Source organism: Colossoma macropomum, unplaced genomic scaffold, assembly GCF_904425465.1.
Source record: "Colossoma macropomum unplaced genomic scaffold, Colossoma_macropomum, whole genome shotgun sequence".
In the NCBI taxonomy this organism is placed as follows: domain Eukaryota; kingdom Metazoa; phylum Chordata; class Actinopteri; order Characiformes; family Serrasalmidae; genus Colossoma; species Colossoma macropomum.
This window is the reverse complement of record NW_023494792.1, coordinates 42,340,471-42,363,459: the sequence shown is the minus strand read 5'-3', so window position 1 is coordinate 42,363,459 and position 22,989 is coordinate 42,340,471. Positions and strand designations below refer to the sequence as shown.

At 38.4% G+C, this 22,989-nt stretch overlaps 1 protein-coding gene across 1 annotated transcript in view; it reads left to right on the top strand.

The window, feature by feature from the left end:
* LOC118812328 (thyrotropin-releasing hormone-degrading ectoenzyme-like) overlaps window positions 1-22,989 on the top strand; it is a 357,198-nt gene that overhangs the window by 245,229 nt on the left and 88,980 nt on the right. Inside the window, exon 10 of the mRNA XM_036577232.1 lies at window positions 2,258-2,445. Within this exon, the coding sequence (XP_036433125.1) occupies window positions 2,258-2,445 (188 nt within the window). The remainder of the gene's footprint in view (window positions 1-2,257; window positions 2,446-22,989) is intronic.

Sequence of the window (22,989 nt, the reverse complement as noted above, 5' to 3'; positions counted from 1 at the left end):
GACATTGTTGATATTTAATAACAAGAAAGTTCATTTTCCAGTTACCTTAGTCCAAATGATGTTGAGACGAAGATGAGACAGATGCGAGACTGGTCTTAAATGCTGTAAAATCTGTAGACTAACTGACCATTTCAAGATGGTTTTCTTCTTTCCTTTTAACACTGCATTTACTGCATATAGTGCTACAGTTCTGTCCTTCAGACTGGGATGGGTCTATGTTGAACCTGGAATGTTTTAGAAGAGCTTTTTTATTTTTTTGTAAAATGCAATTCCTAAAGCTAATAATAATACTAACCTGAAATTTTTGACCAAAGGCCAAAGGTGGGAACAAGTCTTGATACTCGAGTCCCAAATTAAGTCCCAAGTCAAGACAGTCAGGTTTTGATCCAAGTCCAAAGTCAGTATAGATGAGTATCAAGTCAAATCCCAAGTCAATGTAGGCAGGTCTTAAGTCAAGTCCCAAGTCCTGATCTTTGAGTCCTAAACAAGTAACTATGCATTCTTCAGCTAATTTAAGGCCATTTCAACACTGAACACCAAAAATGATGACAACTGAAACACAGCCTTTAACAACATGTTAGTGGCTGTCTATTAAGTTGTTATTTTTACCCTTCATTTCACCTGGTAAGTTTAAGTGCTGAGCGAGGGATTATTGATGCTTTTTTCTAGCTTATGGAGGCAAACTTAAACTCTAATGCTTCACTTGCCTTCCAAAATGAAATAAATCGAGCGTATGCACAGTGATAGACATTTGAAGACGTTGCTGTAGATCAAAGTTATGACAGAAAACGAATCCATCCACATGAAATGCAAGTGGCTGTGTAGAGTCTGCAGTCAGACTCTCTCCACGTTTCTTCCACTTTGGGTCTCATGTCTTTCCGAGTCATGAGGCTCAAGACCGAGTCAAAGTCTGAGACATTGGTGTCCAATTCGAAGTTGAGTCACAATTCTTTCTCGATTTTGTCGAGTCATGTCATGTCATCAAACTTGTGACTTGAGTCTGACTCAAGTCTAAGTCATATGACTCAAGTCCACACCTCTGCTAAAGACTCAAGCCTTGACTTTCACCCTGACCTCAGGTGTTCGAGACTCAACTTAGACCTGCATGTATTATCTTGTGAACATCTCTGGCTAACTAGCTAGCTGCCAACAAGGATCAGAACAAATTTAAATCAGACATGTAATGTCTAACTAAATATTAATAAAAATTTGTGTTATTAATTTGTTCATACCAAAATTAAAAGCTTAATTGATTAAGTGTGAGAGTACAAGATAGGCCTGTGCATTTTTATGGCATGCTATTGCAAATGACAGTACATTGCATAAAATTGGGCTGAAAGTTTAAACCCTTTAGGGAAGTTATGTTGTGTCGCTTAATATTTGGTGGATCACAAGACAAACACTAAATCTACACATGGGTCCTGGCTTGAAAAAGTTTGGGAACCTCTCCATTAAGATCTTTAACAAATGTTGAAACCAAATGAGACAAGAAACAAAAACTATACACATGGATCATGACATAAGTAGTGACTTGGAATTGCATATATACATGGAGTTTTTAAACACTCTCACTCACTGTCCACTCTAATAGACACTCCTACCTTGTCAGTCCACCTTGTAGATGTAAAGTCAGAGACGATAGCTCATCTGCTGCTGCACAGTTTGTATCATCCTCTAGTCCGTCATCAGTGGTCACAGGATGCTGCCCACCGGACGCTGTTGGCTGGATATTTTTGGTTGGTGGACTATTCACAGTCCAGCAGCGACACTGAGGTGTTTTAAAACTCCAGCAGCACTGCTGTGTCTGATCCACTCAGACCAGCACAACACACACTAACACACCACCATCACATCAGTGTTACTGCAGTGCTGAGAATGATCCACCACCCAAATAGTACCTGCTCTGTGAGGGTCCATGGGGGTCCTGACCACTGAAGAACAGGGTAGAAGGGGGCTAACAAAGTATGCAGAGAAACAGATGGACTACAGTCTGTAACTGTAGAACTACAAAGTGCACCTATATAGTAAGTGGAGCTGATAAAATGGACAATGAGCGTCGAAACAAGGAGGTGGTCATAATGTTAGGGCTCAATTTGAGGTAGAGGATGTAAACCCATTGGTCAGAAATAAAAATTGCCTCCCAAGTAAAACTAATCTAGTGCAAAGGGGTGTTTATTCCTATTTGAACAGTTTGCTCTATTCTGCTGATTAGAATCTACAGAATCAATGGAATCCTATTGTGTGTTGTGTGTTGCAGGCCATGCAGAGGGAAGGCAAGGACATCAACATAAAGGAGGTGATGGACCGCTGGACACTGCAAATGGGCTACCCTGTGGTCACCATTAGCAAGAATGACAGTTTGGACAACACAGTGACCATCACCCAGGAGCACTTTGTCTATGACATTGATGCCAAGCTCCGCGACCCTGACCTTTTCAACAAAAGGTAGAGTGCGTCAAACTCTAACATTATTTTTTGAGGTTTTATAAAAAGCATATGACATTTTGTTCATTTCGTTCTCCCTGTGTGGCAGTCAAAACATTTGTCAAATAACTGCTCTCAAAGTTCAGTCCAGGAGGGCTGCAGAACTGCACAGTTTAACCTTTAGAAGTTGCTGGTGATAACAATGTTGTAATTTGATTTTAATTAGTTCTCACTCGTAGCTCATCAAAACAAGTAGAAATATTGTGAGGAAAGTGCCCCTTCTAAACTTTCAATCAAATTTGTGTCTGTAAGTAGAAGATGAGATACTCTATCACAATTTGAATTTGATGATGTTTTCAGAAAGAAAATTATTTTGTACATGTTTGCTATGTTTGGTCAGCAAAACAAACAAAAAGTCAAATGTGCAGACTCAGATCTGTCAATATAGGATGTAAATTAAATGTAAATATACCTTTGCATAACTATGTAATTGATCATGTAGTTTTGTAATTATCTTTAAATCTTACTGCAAAATGCCTGTAAAAAGTCAACAGAATCTGTTGTGTTTGAGCAGGAGGGACGTTAAACTGTGCAGTGCTGCAGCCCAGAGCGAGATTTGAGTCTGTGATCCATGTAACTCAAAAAAAAATGTGCTATAGGTCTCTCTTCAATGTCCATCGCTGACCCTCTTCTCTGTTTTTGGCCATTTAAAAGAGTTCCGCTGTGGCTCTGTGAGAGAGTCCAGCCTGTCAGCGATCCCTGTCCACTGGGGCTTTGAGGATGGACTTTGATCATGCGAGAGAGTAAGAGAGAGAGAAAGAAAAGTGCTGTTGATGGAGAGACAATGGGGTCAAGAAAGAATAAAAAAGGGAAGCAACAACCAATTCAGCTGTTTTCAGTTCCAAAAAGTAGAAAACAAGAGGGTGATGTGGAATCAAGTACAAAAGAATGGACAGTTATGGAGAGAGCCTTAAGAAATAAACGACTAAAATGTAGGTCAATCCCAAACAACTCTTCAACCCCTGCAGTATCCTCTGTCAGCTGGCCTGGGTGGTTTGCAGAAGAGCTCGACCCCAGCGGAACTTGGCTATTCACATTAGGTTTAGTTGGGATCTTGAGTGTTTTCATATTCATGTTTAATACATTTTAGCCAGCAAATAAATGCAAAAAGAGCATTAAAAAATTATCATCAGAGAAGAGCAAACGGCCATGTTTTTGTATCAGCCTTAAAGGGTTATTGAGTCTCTGGTTTGTCATGTTTGGTTTCGGATTTGGATAGAATTTTGTCAGGATTCAACTGGAGTCAGAAGGAATTTCGTCAGGCCACATTTGCATAGGGAAAACATTTTGTCAGGGTACAGTCGAATTCAGACAGAATTTTTGTCAGGCTAAAGTGAGAGTTGAATTTTTGTTAAATTACAGTTGGGGTCAGGTGGTATTTTGTCACATAGAATTTTGGACAAATTTTGTCAGACCACAGTCAGGTTTGGATAGAATTTTCGTTGGATTGAGATGGAATTTTGTTGGGTTACAGACAGGTTTGGTCAGAATTTTGTCCATCTACAATCAGATCCAAATTTTATCGAACTTCAATCACACTTGGACAGACTTTTTTCAAGCTACAGTTGAATTTGGACCAAATTTTGTCAAGCTACAGTCCAGTTGGGGCAGAATTTTGTCCGGCTACAGTCAGTTTTGGATGGAATTTTGCAGGGATGCAGTCATGTTCATATGGAATTTTGTGAGGGTCAAGCTTAGTTTTGAGAGGATTCTGTCAGTCTGCAGGCAAATTCAGGCAGAATTTTGCCAGGTTGAAGTTGGGCTGGGACAGGAGTATGTCAGGCTACATTTTGGTACATAGAGCAATTAGTTGGACTACAGTTAGGTTCATACAGTCAGGTTGGGACACAATTTATTTGTACTTTATTGAGTTTGGATTCAAAACGTGATGCAATCAGGTTGGACTCAAGCAGGTAATGTTCTTGAAATATTTTTCAGTATTTTCAGTTCAAAAAAATCATAGGCCTGGTTAAAGCTGTAAAATGTAGGTCAATCTTGTAACACCTATTCAACCCATTCAGTATCCTCTACCAGTTTGGCCTGAATGGGACTGAAGGCAGCATGAAAACATGAGTTAAACTCTTTCATCTGAGTACTACCTTTACTGCCCTGAAACATGAAGAACACCGATCTTGTCCTGCCAGGCAGCACTTACATCAACCGTACAAACACAAGCCCAACATCGATTAGGCTCAGCGTTTATTATTTATGCAACCCCTGCTGACCTTTCACCTCCAGTGCCCTCTGGCAGGCTGCGCCGTTTTGCTGAGGAGGAATGGGCCTGCCACTGGCAGACAGATTAGTTTTAGCACTCATTAAGGTACCATGAATAATTCAGCACGGACTCCGACCCTACTCAGAAAGCCTCCTTTTCTTATTTAGGCCTAAATGCTGCCAGCAACACATAACAACCTGGGAATGTTAATGCTGATCTCTCTGTTGGAGTTTGCATAGGTGATGTATTATGGAGAAATACTGCCCTTGCGGAGACCCAAAAGAATTATGGGTCTTTGTTTAGATTGAGTAAAATAATATAGGGGAACCCCTTATAATGTAGATATAGCAGCAGTTAAATGCTCACAGTACAAATCCTCAGGACATTCCAGGGCCACTTTATTAGAAACCTTACCCTTGTATCTCCACCTTGCTGGTGTATAGTTCGAGACTGTAGCTCATCTGTAGATGCACTGTTTGTGTTAGTCATCCACTAGATCTTCATGAGCGGTCAGTTTCTGACCACAGAGCTGCTATTGACTTGATATTTTTGAGCGGTGGACCAGTCTAAACCTAGCAGTAACCCTGACATGTGTAAAAACCCCAGCAACACAGCTGTATCAGATGCACTTGTACCAGCACCACACACACTACCATAAAAACTACCATGTCAGTGTCACTGCTGTGCTAAGAATGATCCACCACCCAAATAATATTCTGGCCTGTGGTCAGAAACCGATTATTGAGGAGGGGGGGCTGATAAATTGTGCAGCAACAGATAAGCTATGAGGTAGGTGTTACTAATAAAGCGGCCAGTGAGTGGAAGTGCAAGGCAGGTGTTTCTAATGAAGTGGACACAAAGTGTATTTGTTCAGCTCATTGGAGTTTGTATCCTGTTTTCCTTCAGTCCCTGCTTTTATTCTATGTGTATTTAGAAAGCTCTTCCTTCTCTGTAACACTCTACCTGATAATCACACCACTGAGATGCTCACAGTGACAGACTCTTGCACATTTGTGGGTGTAAAAGTAACGATGCGGTTCTGTTTTCCTCTCAGCACAAGAGAAGCATATGCGGTAGTTACATTAACTGGATTTGGGTTGTGAACTGAACAGCTGGTGAGAACGCTATGTGATAGCCAGACTGGATTCTTCTGCTGACTTCAAAATCAACTTCATCCCACAGCAGAAAATCGAGCGCTTGCTTATTTAAAGGAGACACAAGGGAGTGGAAGTACAAGGTGTTTTGGCAACACTATTTTTACTTGATGATTACTAAGGTATTAGCAAGAAAGATGACCTTGTAAATAGAAGCATATTATTTGTAAGCAAACTTAGAAATGTTATAAATTCATTTTTAAGTGTTAGTAAGGTCTTCTGTAAATTAGTTGTAATGTGTTTGTTAAATATTAATTACCTGTAATAGTTTGAGCTAAAAGCATGCTGGAAATGTCTTTATGCGACATCTTAATCAAGGAATATTTACAGTGATTAGACATAGTAGGAAATACTAGCAAATGTTCACATTTCAGTTGCAAATGTACTCATACATGCTGTATATTTTGAATATGTTTGCATGTCCTTGTAATCAGTACACACTGTTTGAAAGTGTAATCATAAATTGCTGATGCCTTTAAAGCATTTAAAAGCAAATCAAGTGAGTTGAAAACCAAAAACTACCAGAAGAAAGCATTCATTAGCTTTAAACTATATTAGTCAAACACAAATTCATATAACTTGTTTAGTAGAAATGGCCTAAAGTCATCCATATGGTTAGTCAGATTATTAAAGGAGGGGCTTACAAATGTTTATAAATGACTTATAAATAGTGAGCAAATGATTAAATACATTTAAGATCTTTACTCATGAATTTGCAAGAAAAAAACTAAACATATTCATTCTTAATACCCTTACATTGGCTTTTTGAATAAAGGAGTTCAAAGTAATGTGTAAACATTGGTAAAGTTTCAAAATGTCCAATTTACTACTCCCTACAGTCCCTACTGTATCTACTCTATCTATGCAGCCCATATATGGAAATTAATGGTAAAATCAGGCTATTTTGAATTCACTATTTTTGTGATACTACCAGATCTAACTCATTTGCATAAATACACCTATTCAGACTACATGAGTTTAGGCCCTCCCGCTCACACTGAAGTTATAAGGAGTGTTTCAGCTCTGGGATTTTTGAAAGCAGACAGCCAATCAGAATAGAGCTGATTAATTAAGGCACAGTAACATAAACAGCCCATTTAATTCTAAGGGATAAAGATAGGTTGGAAATTTGTCATGTGAAAATAAATTATTACTACTTTTTGTACATAAAACCACACAAATAGTCAACTAACTGGACCAAGAAAAATGTAGGATATGGGTCCTTTTTTCAACATGTAAGCTAAAATTCTTATTCCTATTAATGACTATATAGCTTTTTTTATATGTTTTATTATGTTATTATTGTTATGATTATTATTTTTTTAACTTAATATCACTTCTTATCACTTATTATATAATAAATATATAATAAACATCTAGTCTGCTCTAATCTAGTGTAATCAACTATAATCTAACCTAGTCTAATCTAGAGAGAATTCTTTGAAGGTGTTCATTACATTCCTGTGACACTGCTTTTGATGTTTATTATAAGAGGTGAAAGTGCTATGCAGATAATACTGGCTTGGTTTGAATGGATCTGCAGCAGTGGGTGTTCAGTCGGAGCTTCTTTTCAGTTTTCCCTGAAAGCAGAGAAACTCTGGCTTTGTGTCGGCTTTAGAGCAGAGTTCTAATAGTGATGAAGCGAAAGCATTCATTACATAACTGAAAGCAGCTATCGTCTGATTCTCATAATCACAGCCCTCGTCTGCTCCGTCTGCTCCAAAACACTCATGCTCTTCATCGATCTGTCTGTCAGCAGCCCCCATTGAAAACACTGCTTCAGGAAGCTCTCAGTGTGTGTGTGTGTGTGTGTGTGTGTGTGTGTGTGTGTGTGTGTGCACGCACAGTCTTTAGACAGTGGGCAGTGTGAGTGACCGTTCCTTTAACCTGCTTTTAGATAAAACCTGGCCTTATGAGCAAAGCTGAACAAAGAATCAATAACAGGGAGCTAATGAAAGAGGGATGATCACTCTTCTCCTTCGCTTTCTCTCCTTCTATCTTCCACTCTTGATCTATCACTCTTTCACCATTCTAGTTCTTTTTTCATCTCTCTGTTTCTTTTTCTTTCTTTGCTTTCTCTCCACCTCTCCCTCTCTCCTTTTTCTTTCTGTCTTTTCTTTTCTCCTCTCTCTCTCTCTCTCTCTCTCTCTCTCTCTCTCTCTCTCTCTCTCTTTTTCATTTTCCTAGTCTCTACCACACTTGTCAACGGTCCTTGGATACTCCCTCTAATTATTGAGTTCAGGTGTTTCAGCCACACGTATTACTAACAGGTGTGTAAAATCAAGCACATAGAAAACACTGTCAGTAGACTGAGTCATACTGAAAAGCTTAATGAGTTTAAATGGATGCCACCTTTGCCACAAGGGTAGGGCTGCCGAGTGCTAAAGCACGTAACGTAAAAATCTGCTGGCCTTTGTTTCATCACTCACTACAGTGTTCTTCCAGAGTTAATCAGCACTTAGAGAACTGTGTGTCAGGAGCTTCATGAAATGAGTTTCCATGACCAAGTAGCTGCACACAAGCCTAAGATTACTATGTGCAATTCCAGCCAATGGGGTGGTGTAAAGAACGCCACCACTGGACTCTGGAGAACTCTCTGGAGTGATGAATCAAGCTTCATTATCTGGCAGTCTGATCGACGAATCTGTGTTTGGCGGATGCCAGGACAACACTACCTAGCAGAGTTAGATATAATGCCAACAGTAAAGTTTGGTGGAGGAGGGACAATGGTCTGAGGCTGTTTTTTGGAGTTTGAGCTCAGCCCCTTAGTTCCAGTGAAGGGTAATGTTAATGCTTCAGCATACAAGTACATTTTAGACAATTGTATGCTTCCCTTTCCTGTTCCAGCATGATTGTGCCGCTTTGCACAAAGTGAGCTCCATAAAAACGTGCTTTGATGAGTTTGATGTGAAGGAACTCCATTGGCCTGCACAGAGCCCTGACCTCAACCCCATGGTTTTGGAATGGGATGTCCAACTGAGCTTATATAGGTGTGATGGACTGTTGTCCGCATACTTTTGGCCACATAGTATACCTCAGTCGTTTGCTTCCTCTCACTTCTAGTCTTTTCCCCCTTTTTTCTTTTCCTTTTTCCAACTTTTTGCCACTTTGTTTCTATTTCCCAACTCCTTTATCTTATCTTTTCTTCTTACCTCCTTTCTTTTCACTCTGTGCTCTCTCCTTCTCTCTGTCTCTCTCTTCTCTGCCTCTATTTAATCACTCACTCTTTTTATTGCTCTCATTTTCTCTCTCTCTTTGTTTTTCTTTCCTGCTTTCTTTTTCTTTCACCATCCTTCTTTTTTCTTTGCATTTTATCCACCACTTCCCCTCTTTTCTCTTTCTCTTCTCCTGCTGTCTCTCTCTTATTCTCTCTCGCTCTTTGTGTCCCCCACCTCTCTTTCTCTCTTCCTGTTCCGTCGTCTCACTCCTTTCCTTTCCCTCTGCTCTCTCTCACTCTCTCTATTTGCTCTCACTCTTTCTTTTTCATTGTCATCCCCTACTTCTTCTATCTTCTTTCTCTTATCCTACTCTCTCTCTCTCTCTGTCTCTCTCTCTCTCTCTCTCTCTCTCTCTCTCTCTCTCTCTCTCTCTTACTCTCTCTCTCTCTCTCCTCAGTCTGTCTCTAAGACCCTGCAAGACTTCAGGGAGGTTCTGCAACTGTGTGTGCGTGTGCGTGCGTGTGTGTTTTCTGTTTGTGTGTGTGTGTGTGTGTGTGTGCGCTTTGTGTGGTGTTTGAGGTAGCTCTACAGAGAGGCGCCAACGGAAACTGTGGAGTGTATAAAGGCCTGGTCTGTCAGGCGGTAACACTGAGGGTCAACTGGAGTGTGTTTTATTCACTCTTCTCCTCTCTCTGCTCCTCCTCTCACACACTCTCTTTTTTACATGTGGAGTCACACCAAAGCTGCAGGGCTTCACATTCAGCTGCATAGAAAAGAAAGTGTCAGAGAAAAGCTGTGGAAACAGGTTGATTTATACCACCCTATTGTGTGTGCAACATATGCTATGCTGTTTTTTTCCCTCTCCGCTGCAGAGATTTTCTTTTGTAAGCAGCAATTCCTGTTGGAGCTACCTAGTCAATCGCATTTTTTTCCCTCCTTCACCTCCTACTGAGTTGCTGCTGAGCTTTCACACTGCACTACAGAGGCTGCAGAGTTACTACTAAAGACTTAGCTGTATAACTGCTAAGGAGATTTTCACTCACTGGCCACTTTATTAGAAACACTTATGTTGTACTTCTACTCACTGGCCACTTTATTAGAAACACATGTTGTACTTCCACTCACTGGCCACTTTATTAGAAACACCTACCTTGTACTTCCACTCACTGGCCACTTTATTGGAAACAATTATGTTGTACTTCCATTCACTGGACACTTTATTAGGAACACTATTCTCACAGGTCCACTATATACACTACTGTTCAAAAGTAAAGAATCCCTTGTTTTTGTATAATTAGAAAATGTTGTTTACCTTTTAAAATGTTTTAGAATTTTATAAAGATAAAACCAATAGAAATGGTCTAAAATTATATTCATACATTCATACAGAGTTGTATTCATAAATAGTTATATGTGTGCTTATAACTATTAGTAACTTGGTAACAAACCTTTGTAAACATACTTATAAACTCTAACAATGCATCATAAGGCTGTAATAATATGCTATAATTCATTTTTTGATGATTTATAAACACGCTGTAACACAAGTGCCACTATTCATTATATTGCCTTTTAAACAGATAATGACCTGTATGTAATGGTAAAGCACCTATAACACTTGATAACAATTCTAAAATCATTATGAACATTTAAAATTCCATCACTGAGTCCTTGAAGTAAAGTGATTGATATTTTAAGTTATTCACATTTGAATGTTAAATGTGGTGTGTGCTGTTTATGTCTGTTAGTGTGTGCTCTTTAAAATACTGTATTTTATTATTGAACCATCACCTGGCAGAGCTTCCTGCCCTGCAAGGTTAATTAGGTACCACTTATGTATTCTGGTCATATTCAGACATTGTAGGACAAACAAATGTTCAAAGCAATTGTGTTTACTACAGCTTAGAGAAATTTACATTTTAAGTTAATTTTAAATTGCAATAATGTGTCTGTGCTTTTGTAATTAGTTTTGAATTGAAATGATTTCACCTCATATTACAAAAATATAGTTTAGAGTACCTTATAATTAATAATAATATATGTAATAAAATATAATAAATGCATAATAAAATATCTTCTCTTTACTTTAAGCACACAGTGATGGCATTTTTATGTTATTGAAAATTGTGTCATTAAAAAGTCATTATCCATGTAAAAGCCATTATAATGAATACTGACACTTGTGTTAGAACATGTTCATGAAGGATATTTAAAGTTTTGTAAGTATGCTTACAAAGCATTGTTACCGAGTTAAAAGGAGTTATAAGTGCATATGTAACAGCTTACTACTACAAGCATTGTAGAAAGTGTTTTCCTTCTCCTGTAAAATTCCCATTTTGGAGATATGCAGATCTGTCCTGACAGCAACGACATGATATCTTATAAAAGGTACATTTCAGTATTATATACTAGGCACCAAACATGTTTTTAAATTGTTTATTCAATATGTCGAGTACTTTGGGAACAATATATTAAATAATACATAATATACTGTAATCATATTTTATAGTCCTTTTTTGTTATCTGCCTCATTTTTTTTTATTTTAAACCCTTAACATTCCAGGTTTAGTTCATACAAAGGCTTATTATTCAGTAACTACAGGGACTTCAATGCAAACTAATGGAGCTATTTCGGTAAACTTTAGGCCATCTTTTGCTGGATAATTTGTCAACCACTCTACCCCATTCATCATTGGTCATTTTCTGACCACAGGGCTGCTGTTGTCCACATATTGTTTAGGTGGTGGATCATTCTCAGCACAGTAGTGACAGTTACATGGTAGTGGTCATGGTAGTGTGTGTGGTGCTGGTATCAGGTGTTGCTGGGTTTTTACACACATCAGTGTCACTGCTAGGTTGAACAAAAAGTTGGCAAAAATATAATACCATAAATAGTTATTATAGTTATAATAGCTATAATAGATATTTCTGAGGTTTGCCAGCAAGTAGAAACAAAACAGCAAAACAGCAGTGATACATTTAAACAGCTAATGAATACAATGATTTATTAATGCTTTGCAAATGTAGATAATTTCAGAGGAAACAGGCAGAGAACGTTAAATAAATTGTAAAAAAAAAATTAAATGTAACATAATCACATCCAATTAGCTGCTTGTTGCTATGCAGTTTACACAGTAACTGTACACTGCTTGTTGTTGTTTACAAGCTCTCTAGAATATATATATATACTCATCCTATATCAAATAGCATACCCATTTTAAATTCAGAAAAGTGTATTGTGATGTAATTTATCATGATACCAATAACATATCGGTATATTGCCCCCCCCGGTTAACTATGGCCAACTGCTCAAAAATATCTGGCCAAGAGCAGCTCTGTGGTCAGACACTGTCCACTAATGGAGGACTAGATTATGGCTAACACAAACTGTGCATCAACAGATGGGCTACAGTCTCTAAGGCATGCTTCACACATGCTGCCTCTGCATAGTGAGAGCGACGCCGAACATCTTGACACCCATGTTAACAGGTTCACACAGACTGTGCAAGGAGCGCAGCAGTGCGTCCCAAACTCGTCCCTGGAGCGGTGCTGCATCTAGACATCTAGCACCTAGAGGGAAATGCTGTGATGCACATCATTAGTCCATGACGACAACTGGACAACTTCATATTCTCATTCACTAGCTTCTCTGCGCATACCACATGTAATCAGTTTGGTGCATTAGCATGTTCAGTGGCATGAGATCTGTGTTTTGTGTAGCTGTTGTCATATTTTTTATTTAATGATGTTTTTTTCTCGGTTTTGTTTTTATTCTTGTCTTTGATGGTTTTTACCATGTTTGTACAGTTCAACCATTAGTGTCAATCTGATACCTTTTTTGTGGCTATTGGACAGCTTGATTGTTTAGATTACACTCTAATTATTTCCTTGCCAGAACACACATGCAGAGGTGTTGGTCAAGAGCAAATACTTTGTGAAAAAAAACAATAAGTAAATAAGACATTAACCCTATCGAACCGAGTATCTAGCCAGCAATCCATTCTGGGAATTAAGTGGTGCCCTCTTAATCTGTTTCCTGAGTAGATAGGGCATGTGCATGTCTATGTTGGCCAAAGTGAAACAGATCAGCATTTGCATCTGTGTCCTACCATGTTTTCTCTCACTATATAAAAGATGCATGATGCTTCCTTTTTTATTGGTTGAACGGTGATTTTTTTCTATGTGAGCTCATTCAGAGTGCAATTCAGATTGTAAGCTTTAATTACTGTTTCCTTTAATCCAAGGAACAATAAAACATGATTAATGTGTGAATTACAATCCTATATTCACATTTTTACTCAAGTACTGAGATTGTGGAATATAAAAATTCTAAAATTTTAGATACAATTACCAGGAACATTTTTTGTAGCTTGGGTTGTGTTTCGAACCCCTTCCCCGGGTGGATGAATCTGACTGAACTCAGTTAATGCTTGGTGAAGGATGTTTCTTCCGAGGATGAGTGAATGACCTACTATTGTCATCATATCTTCATCAGTATGACCTATAGATTATGATTTTAGGCTTTACAGGGAGTAATGCTATTTCTTTCAATTTCAACAAAAAAATCAATCTGACATAAAGATATAAGGGAGATATTAAAGTAAAGAAGTGTACAAGGAGCACAAAAGAGAGGGAACAATAATATAAAGCACTTGGTAGGAATGTTGGCAGGAATGCAGAAAGATGCTCACTAATAAGGCATTAAGTAGACAGTATTTTTTTAAGTGCACAGTCACACCAAGTAAGTAGCTTGTCCTTATTTACAAACAAGCAAACAGTGAAACAGTACAGAGAATGTAGAGCAGTGTTACTCAGTACTGGTGTTATTATTAAATCAGGCGACCAGCAGCAGGAGGTCAGTCCAGCCATAAGGGGACTCATCAGTCCATTCAGCTCTGACCTTCGGTGTGAACATATTAATGTATTTCAATAATATTTGGTTACAATACATATCTTATTTAAATGAGCTAGGTTTGTAAGTTCTGTGCTCTGATCACTGCCACTTTCAGCATAATGATTATCAGTGCATTACTGGGGATATAACTAGTCATGAGGGACAAACGAAATTAATTTGTATGTGTTTCCATATAGCAAGTGTTACCACTTATGAACAGTCTGGTTGGTCACCGCTCACTTCATTTGCATAAAGTTAATTCAGAAAGACCAAGCAGAGTGAGGATGTGCATCAGCCGTCTTATGTGTCAATTAGATGTATAATTTGTCTTCACTAATTATAGCACGTTATGACACATTCTGTTTGATGTAAATTATTTAATCTGATGAAAAAAGACGAATCATATCGTATGACATTGTTGTTTACATCATGTATATTGTTACTGTACAAAGAAAATTATGTATTTCCAAAATAGTAACTATACAGGAGAAGGCAAAAATATTCTTAACGTTTAATGTAAGCTAATGTAAGGAGGGTTTATTCCAAGTGAATTTGGAGCACAATGTAAAGGACAGATACCGTGTTCAAAAGATGTACACTCCTGATTAACATTTCAGCACTCACAGCTAAAGACACCTTGACAATAAAATAAAAAATAAAGTGAAACATATCTTGAGCATTCCATATTTGAAATATCCCATGTAAGAAATATTGAATATTTGAATATTCGACAATATATTCTATAGAATATTTGAAAATGAAAATATTTGCCCGTTGAAGTCTTAGTTTCTAGTGGCATGCAGCTCAGAGAAAACAGCAATCAATAGATTCGAAGCTTCCAACACAGCAACTGCATGTCCATTTCACTATAATTTGTGCAAGTCTTGATCACTTTAAGGTGTAAAAGGCTACCCTGACCATGCAGCAGCAATTTAGAAGCAGCAGCAACCCGCCAGTTAACAAACTACAGGTTAGATTATTAGAGCACACTGAGATTGGTCAGACGTATTTATTTCTAACACATGTAACGTGATTAAAATCTGTTTTTGCCATCAACGTACCATGTTAGGGTGTTTACAGTCCAGACCAGAGTTTGGGTTTCTGACATTGAATTTTTTTCTTTAGGTTCTGATGGTTTCACACTGCAGTGACCAAATTAAACATGTGGGTGTTTGTTTACTGGCCAGAAGTTTTTTTTAATGGCATACAAGTGCTCTGCCCCGCGACCCAGGAGTATAAGCAGGATGTTATTCTCACATTTACCACCATTTGAGTAGAAGACAACTCCCACTTTGCATCAAATAGAGATGCTTAACACCTGTGTGTATCACAGTCAAAGTAAAAACAATAAACCTGCTTCTTTATGACTGGTGTCACAAGTTGAACAACTTCAGGGTTATTACTATACTATTATACTGTCTAAGATGCACAAGTAAGGAGACAAAAACAACCAGTTAATCATGACTCAAAAAAGAATGTGTGCATCTGCAGCTGAACAACAAAAACAAAAAAAAAAACAAGATGAGGTGAAAAAGCTTAGAGAGCTTAGGGTTTGGCTTGTAGTTGGACAACTAGAAGTGGTGGATCTGGAGGTTCAAGCAAGTTTAACTTAGACAGGCTTTCTGATTGAGTTTCAGTTTCACCAAACTTAACAAAGATATTGTTAACTTGTTTTACAACACACAGATAACAACCTTCTGTTAATCCAGGTTCAGATACTCAGGCTGTGTTTAATCCTTGTGGCAGTGGCATATGAAAGCATAATGTTTATGACAACAGCCAAGCGCATGAAACATGAGAAGAAGAAAGATGGAAAAGGAAATCATGCTACCTAAATATACAGAGAGCAAAGCATTTCTAACTGTAAAAAGCAACGCTGTCATCACTGCCACCAGGGTTAGACAGAGCTAAGCTGTAGAAACACTGCATCGTGAGACCTCTGGACCGAGAATGCTGAGAGGTTATCTGTAATTTAAACTGTAACCTTTAGAATACCAAACAAGCAATCACACACCCACACACACACACACACACACACACACGCACACACATTTTCTTAGCCGCTTATCCTTCCGGGTCACGGGAGGAGCTGAAGCCTATCCCAGCAGTCATCGAGCGGAAGGCAGGAAACACCCTGGACAGGTCACCAGTTCATCGCAGGGCAGACAAACGAGCAATCATTATTATAATAATTATACTATTATATAATTTAGACAGCTTGTGGTAGTGATTGTTATTAGTTAACATATAATGATACAGCACAGCTAGCAAGATGCAGGCGCAAAGCAATTAACATCTTAATTAAGGCCTCCAAAAGGCTAGAGGCGACCCTGAATGTACCAATCAGTTCACTAAGGCAACACAATCCATGTGCCAAAATCTAAGGAATTGGTTTGTCATTTTATTGTCATTTGAAGAGTTTCAACACAGGCAGATTATGCAGAGAATAAAGCACTGACATGCTACTAGAAGCTAGATGGGGCTGCTAGATGGTACAGACCATCTAAAACGTATTCTCACCAGTAGTGAACTGAATCAGGGTTCACTCAGAAGCTGGAGGAGTTTTGCTAGACCACATTTCAGTTGGTTATTGCGACCCAGGTATGGCTGGAGTGTTCATACCTGTTAAAACAGAATGAACGTAATTCATAAATTTCAGTAGATCCGCACCAAACAAGCTAGGTTTGGAAGTGTCCTGAGGATGCCTGAGGTTGAAGCAGACCATAATTCCCGAGTTATATTGCTCACTAAGCTGTTAATTTAGATGGACAAACGTTGTTGAGATTGAGGCGGAGCAGGTTATGTAATGTGATGCATCATATGATGTTTGTAGTATATAGTGTTGGTTCTGTTCATATTTGTATGTGGAACTGAACAGGTTAAGATATGCAAAGAAGTATTGTATTGTATAATATCTTATTGTATTACATAGAAACTCTTGTGCGGCTGCATGACTTTTTCATATCTAAGTAATTTAGTGATCCTAATTCACTCCAGCGTCAATACGAGAGGAAAGTGAGAGTAATTAAAAGGAAGCGAGTGTCTCCACGACCCATTTATAATTCATCAAAGGAAGGTCAGGTGAGCACATCAGAGCTCCTGACACAAATCGCTCCGGACTGGCGCTTAATTAGAATCACATTTGAGTGCTTGTTTTTTGTCTTTTTTTTCTTTACAATTCCAAAACAATATTTCTCGTTCACACCTGGTCACATCCCACGTCCTGACCACTCCCCGCCCCCACCCCCCGGGCCATTTCTGATTTCCGCAAAGACGATCACGTCCTCACAGCAGTCGTGGTCAAAATAAATAAGTAAATCGAATTAGAGGTTGGAGGCACAAATTGATTTCCCCGTCACCTGCGGAGCTGCATGACTCTAACGGGGGCGATGCAATTACTCGCCTTAATTACGTTAGCCTCCATCCCCACGCCCCCCCACCCCCTGCCTACCTTTGGATCTGAGGCAGATTTGAGTGCTTTTCATTGTGCTCAGGTAGCTGTCAGACCACACCAGGTGCTGTTATTGAAGCGTAATTGCGTGGAGCTCCAGTGCGATTACTCAGATTGATATCAGTGGGGGACTTCTAGGGTCAGCTGATTTACACACCAGCTGGTTACACACACATGCTTCCCAGCAGCCAATAAATATATCCTAGAGCACTGTGATCAGTTATCAGACTTCATTTGGTGACGCAGTCACCTTGGTCTAAAGCAGAGAGTCAACAAATGAGCCATTTAATCTGGTATTCTTCAGCTGTGTAGTTATTGCACAAGCTGCCTGCAAGGCAAGAACACCACCTATCACTTAGTAATAACATTATGAAACACTTTTTTGAGCTTCAGCTCCAGAGGTGGGCTGGGAATAACAGTCTGCCTGAGAAATTTCCTTTAGCCCTGTGTTTGTCTGAAATAACACAAGAAAATAGAAGCACATTCATAATTCATAGTATCTTAAAACCACATGTTGTATGTATTGTAATGCAATCAGGGTTCAGTAGTAGCTGAGAGGATAGTAAACAAATTGTCTCTGGCAAATTGTTGTTAGCTAACTCTAGAAACTCTTATTTTCTATTTCTAGCAAACTGTTGTTTTCTGCCCGGCACTGGAATGAATTCCATGCTGGTCAAAGCTAGTTTATGCTGGATTATATTGGTCTAGTGCTGGTCTGATGCCACCAGCATCCAAAACACATTTTGCTGGTGATGAACACATTAACTTCCATTGCTGCTGACCAGCAAGGCAGCATCCAATACACAAAATATGCTGTTTTTGCTGGTTACCGGCTGTGCTGGTCCATGCTGGTTTTACAAGCAGGATAAGTGTAGCAAACAGCTGTTAGGTAACTCCAGCAACCTGTCGTTAGCTTATTCTAGCAAACTAACTCTAACAAACTGCTGTTGGCTTCTGTCAAACTGTTTCTAGACATTTCTAGTAAACTGTTGTTATCTAACTCTGGCAACGTCCACTTTTTTATCTATCCATATGAGTCACTGGTGTTACTGATTGGTGTTACACATAAGAAAGGTAACACCAGAGAGAGTAACACCAGTGACAATTTTAATAAAAAATCCATCCATGTTGTCAATCGTGGAATATTCACTAAAATATGTAATTTAATGCATTTGTATTCTATTTTTTCACAATTACCTAAGAATAAAGTAGGTACATACCAGTGACTTCAACTAAAAGCTTTATATGAAATCATGAGCTAAATGAGAAAATTTCTGATAATTAAAAAGACACAGTAGACTTACCATGCGCTTTTTCATAGATCTTCAGAAAACAGGTAAAATGAAGTCAGGTGATGTCATCAGTGTGACTTTTTATTTCAAAATAAGAGATTTTTATTACACAGTAACACCAGTGACACGACTCTGGAGGACCACAGCTTTCATTATATATTTTCTAATATTTATTTGGCATTTTTTTTCTTTATGTCTTTTAAGTCATATATTTCATAGTCATGTATAGCTTATCACAGTTAAAATTGCACAAAAACATGTTTTTTACCTCAAAATATGGCATTCACTCTTTACACATGACTGTGAGGATCAGCACTTGTGTGGTGCTTGGAATTCTATATAATTGATTTAAAAACCAATATTGGTAAAGTGATGGCTCAAGAAGGTGTAATTGTTAAAATAACATATTGTTTTATTTTAAAATACAAATAAATTGTTACCCTAACATGTTTTTTAAGTGTAATATATCTGTAAACGCTAGGGACACAAAAATAGACATTTCCATAGAATGACTCAGCCAACCATGCTGAAAAAAACAGCACATGAATTCCATGCTGGTCTTGATGGTCTCTTGATGGTCTCTTGCTGGTGCTAGTTTAACTTATTGACCACCATACAAGCATCCAAAAACAACATATGCTGGTTTTGCTAGTAACCAGCCCTGCTGGTCTGTGCTGGTTTTTCTAGCAGAGAAAGTGGTCAGAACCTTGAATTCAAGCCTAGGCATATCCAAACATTTGACTGGTACTATAGTTGCATGCAAATTTTTATCTAACCAATTCCAAATTCAGGCTCACACAGAGAAACCATATCCAACATAGCGCTCACTGACCACCTCCTGTTTAGGCTGGAGGTCTAGGGGAGGCTCTAATATGCTGTAATTAAGGGGTATTTAGGCAGATGTGTGTTCCCCTGGTTTCAGGAGAGATGGTGATGGTTTAAAAATGGGATTTGAGCATGTTTGGGTCTGGTTGCTTTGCTAGAGCTTGCAGCTTCCCCATGGGTCTCATTATCCCCACACCCTGCTCTCATAGAGTGGTGACTGGAAAGGGCCTCACACTAACAGAGAAAGCTAAGCAGCAAGCAGAGAGACCAGTGCAATGAAGGAAGAGAGAGGAGGAGGGAGGAAAAATCCTCTCAGCAAGAAAGCAGCCATACTGAAGGTGAAATGTGGACTTAGCCGCTATTCCATTTCTTGCAGGAATGAATTTGTATGTCTCAGAGGAGCTCAGTCACTGCAGGTATTTATGAATATATCAGTGTGAAAAGATTGACTGATGTGGAGCCACCACTTTGTTGCACTTTTGTTCTTGGCCTTGAGGTTGGAGCAAGTTGGGAGTGGTGTTTTTTTCTTTACTTTAATGTTGAGCTCTTTATGCAGAGATATTAGACAGAACAGAGCAAAGAACATCTAAAAAAGAGAAGTTCCGTAAAAAAATAGGTGTTTCTTGGCAAAAAATGTGCCTGAACACATGCATGCATGGCAGGAGGCCACAGGGGCGCGAGCCCCTGCACCTTTTGTCTCAACATTAAAAGTGACTTTTTTGATGAGCTCTAAATTCTTAATATGCCACTAGGCAAAATCTGTCTGAAACTTAAAATTATCCCTGGAGGGCAGGCACAGTTTGGTTGTGTTTGTAATTTCATAAAATGGCTTTAAAACAGCAGCCTGATTGCACTCATGCTCAAATGTATTTTGCCTGCCGCTTTCAGTATACGTCTCTCAGTGTGTCGCTCTTATTTGCCAATATTATTTGTAATAACAAAATGTCCATATTAAAAAAGCAAGATAGTGTGGTAATAACATTATGAGCCCATTTCCGAAAAAGTTAGGATGCTGTGCAAAATGTAAAGAAAAGCAAAATGCAATGATGTGCAAATAATTTAAACCCTATACTTATTTGAAAATAGTACAAAGAAACTGAAAAATGTACATTTTTGAAAAATATATGCCCATTTTAAATTTGATGCCAGCAACATGCTTCAAAAAATGTGGGACAGGGACAACAAAGGACTGGCAAAGTTGTGTAGTGCTAAAAAAAACTGGTGGTCAGTAACGTGATAAATGAGCATCCAAGAGACGTTGAGTCTTTCAGTGAAAGACAACGCAGGGCAAATAGTGCCATAATTCAAGAACAATGTTTCTCAGTGTAAAATAGCAAAGACTTGATGATTTCATCATTAATGGTACATAATATCATTAAAAGATTCAGATAATCCAGAGAAATGTCTGTATGCAAGAGACAAGGCCGAAAACCAGTATGTGCTGGCTGTGATCTTCGGGCCCTCAAGAGGCACTGGATTAAAAACAGTTATGATTCTCTAGTGGAAATCACTGCATGATATCACTTCCAAAAACCACTGTCTGGGAGCACAGTTCATCATTGCGTCCACAAATGCAAGTTAAAACTCTACCATACAAAGAAGAAACCATACATAAACAGGATCCAGAAACGCTATCGCCTTCTCTGGGCCTGAGCTCATTTAAAATGGACAGAGGCGAAGTGGAAAAGTGTCCTGCAGTCCGACGAATCAAACTTTGAAATTCTTTTTGGAAATCATGGACACTGTGGACTGAAGGCCACCTGGCTTGTTATCAGTGCATAGTTCAAAATCTAGTATTCGTGATGGTTTGGAGGTGCATTAATGCACATGTCATGGGTGACTTGCACATCTGATAAAATCAGATCTTCACACAGAATTCTACAATATTAAAGTAACTTAGTCAATAACAGTACTTTCATATAATGAAAAAATCCAGAAGTGCACCCACAAAAATGCCTCTTTGAAACACCTCATTACCACCATTAATGTTATTGAAAAAAAAAATATAATGCAAAAACTGAGGAACCTTCAAAACCAGCAGAAATTGTATTTTATTGCTACTCTAAAAAGGGCAAAGGAAACTCAAATTTCACATGTTCTCAGAACTTCCAGTATTTGAGTGGAGTGGTTGAGTGATTGAAGTCTAATGACCTAAAAAAGGCAAAGAAAAGAAACTAGTAAACACTGAACAAGAGAAAAGCCTTCAATAAAAGGAATGATCACTTAAAAGCTTTATTCTGTGTTTACTTGTGTTGTCTTTATCTTATATTAAAATTAGCTGGATGATCTGAAACATTTAAATGTGACAAGTGTGCAAAAATAGAAGAAATTAGGTGAGGGGCAAATACAGCACTGTATTTTAGCATTTTTTTTGCTCTTGACTCAGTAATGTGAATTCTTTTGATGTTTAATAAATCTTATGCAGTGCAGCTTTAAGACAATTCAGTTACTTGGTTGCTTTAGTATTCCTTGTTTGTCAGTTTTGGCATTAAATTATATCAAAACATATTCTGATTCTTTTCTGGCAAAGACCAAAGTCTCGCTAAAACTTTTAAACCATAAAGCAAAATGAACTTTTCTGGACCATGATGCCACCAAGAACCCTTCCTGTTGTTTGTTCCCGTATGCTTGGAGCTGCTGTCTCCTATTTTTAGGAAAAACATGCTCCTCAATCTACTGAAAACCTTATCTTACTGACCAATTGAACACTGTTGAATTAATGAAATTGGTTAGCGCATAAATGTACAAACACTATTAGCTAACTAGCTAGGTGCATTGTGTGCATTTGAGTACATTTAGCAACAGTCATTTGGGAAAACATTATATTTATGCCTACAGCATATTTAATTGAACAACAACACAACCTCATAAGGCAGCGTAGATGCTGGTGTCCACTCCACTCCACTAAGGCTCTTATATGAACACACTACGAGCAAGATTTTAGAGGCTCCTTAGACCACCCCACCTCAGCCAGATTTTGCATGGCACAGTTGAGCTCTGCTGTCACCATTTGCCATCCATATTTGTGAAAAAAGACTGAGATTAGAACTGGACATGCCCTCGTTGGGTGGGGAAAATGGCAGGGATCCCAGATTGTCTACTGAAACACTAAAAGCACTGTGCTGGCCAAAGTAGTTATCTGCAAGGTCACAAAAACACTGTTGACAATGTTCCATGGAAGTGTGAAAAAATGTGGTATCTGGCATGTGCTAGCCTTCACTATCCTATGTACTGTGGAACAAGGAAAAAGACCAGAGGTTCAACCCACTTTCCACTCACTCGTCACTTTCTTAGAAAACACTTTGTATTTCCACTCATTCTATCTTTTTGCTTTGAAGGACCCCGTACCTTGATTGTGTTTATTTTATTAACTTAATTTCATTTTATTAACTTAATTTAAGTTAATAACGGAAGATTCCATTTTGTCACTACCAGAACAATTTATAACACTAAAAACTAGACCAAATCTAGTGACTGTTTTGGTAGTGATAATTTTAGCTAATTTTACGCACCACT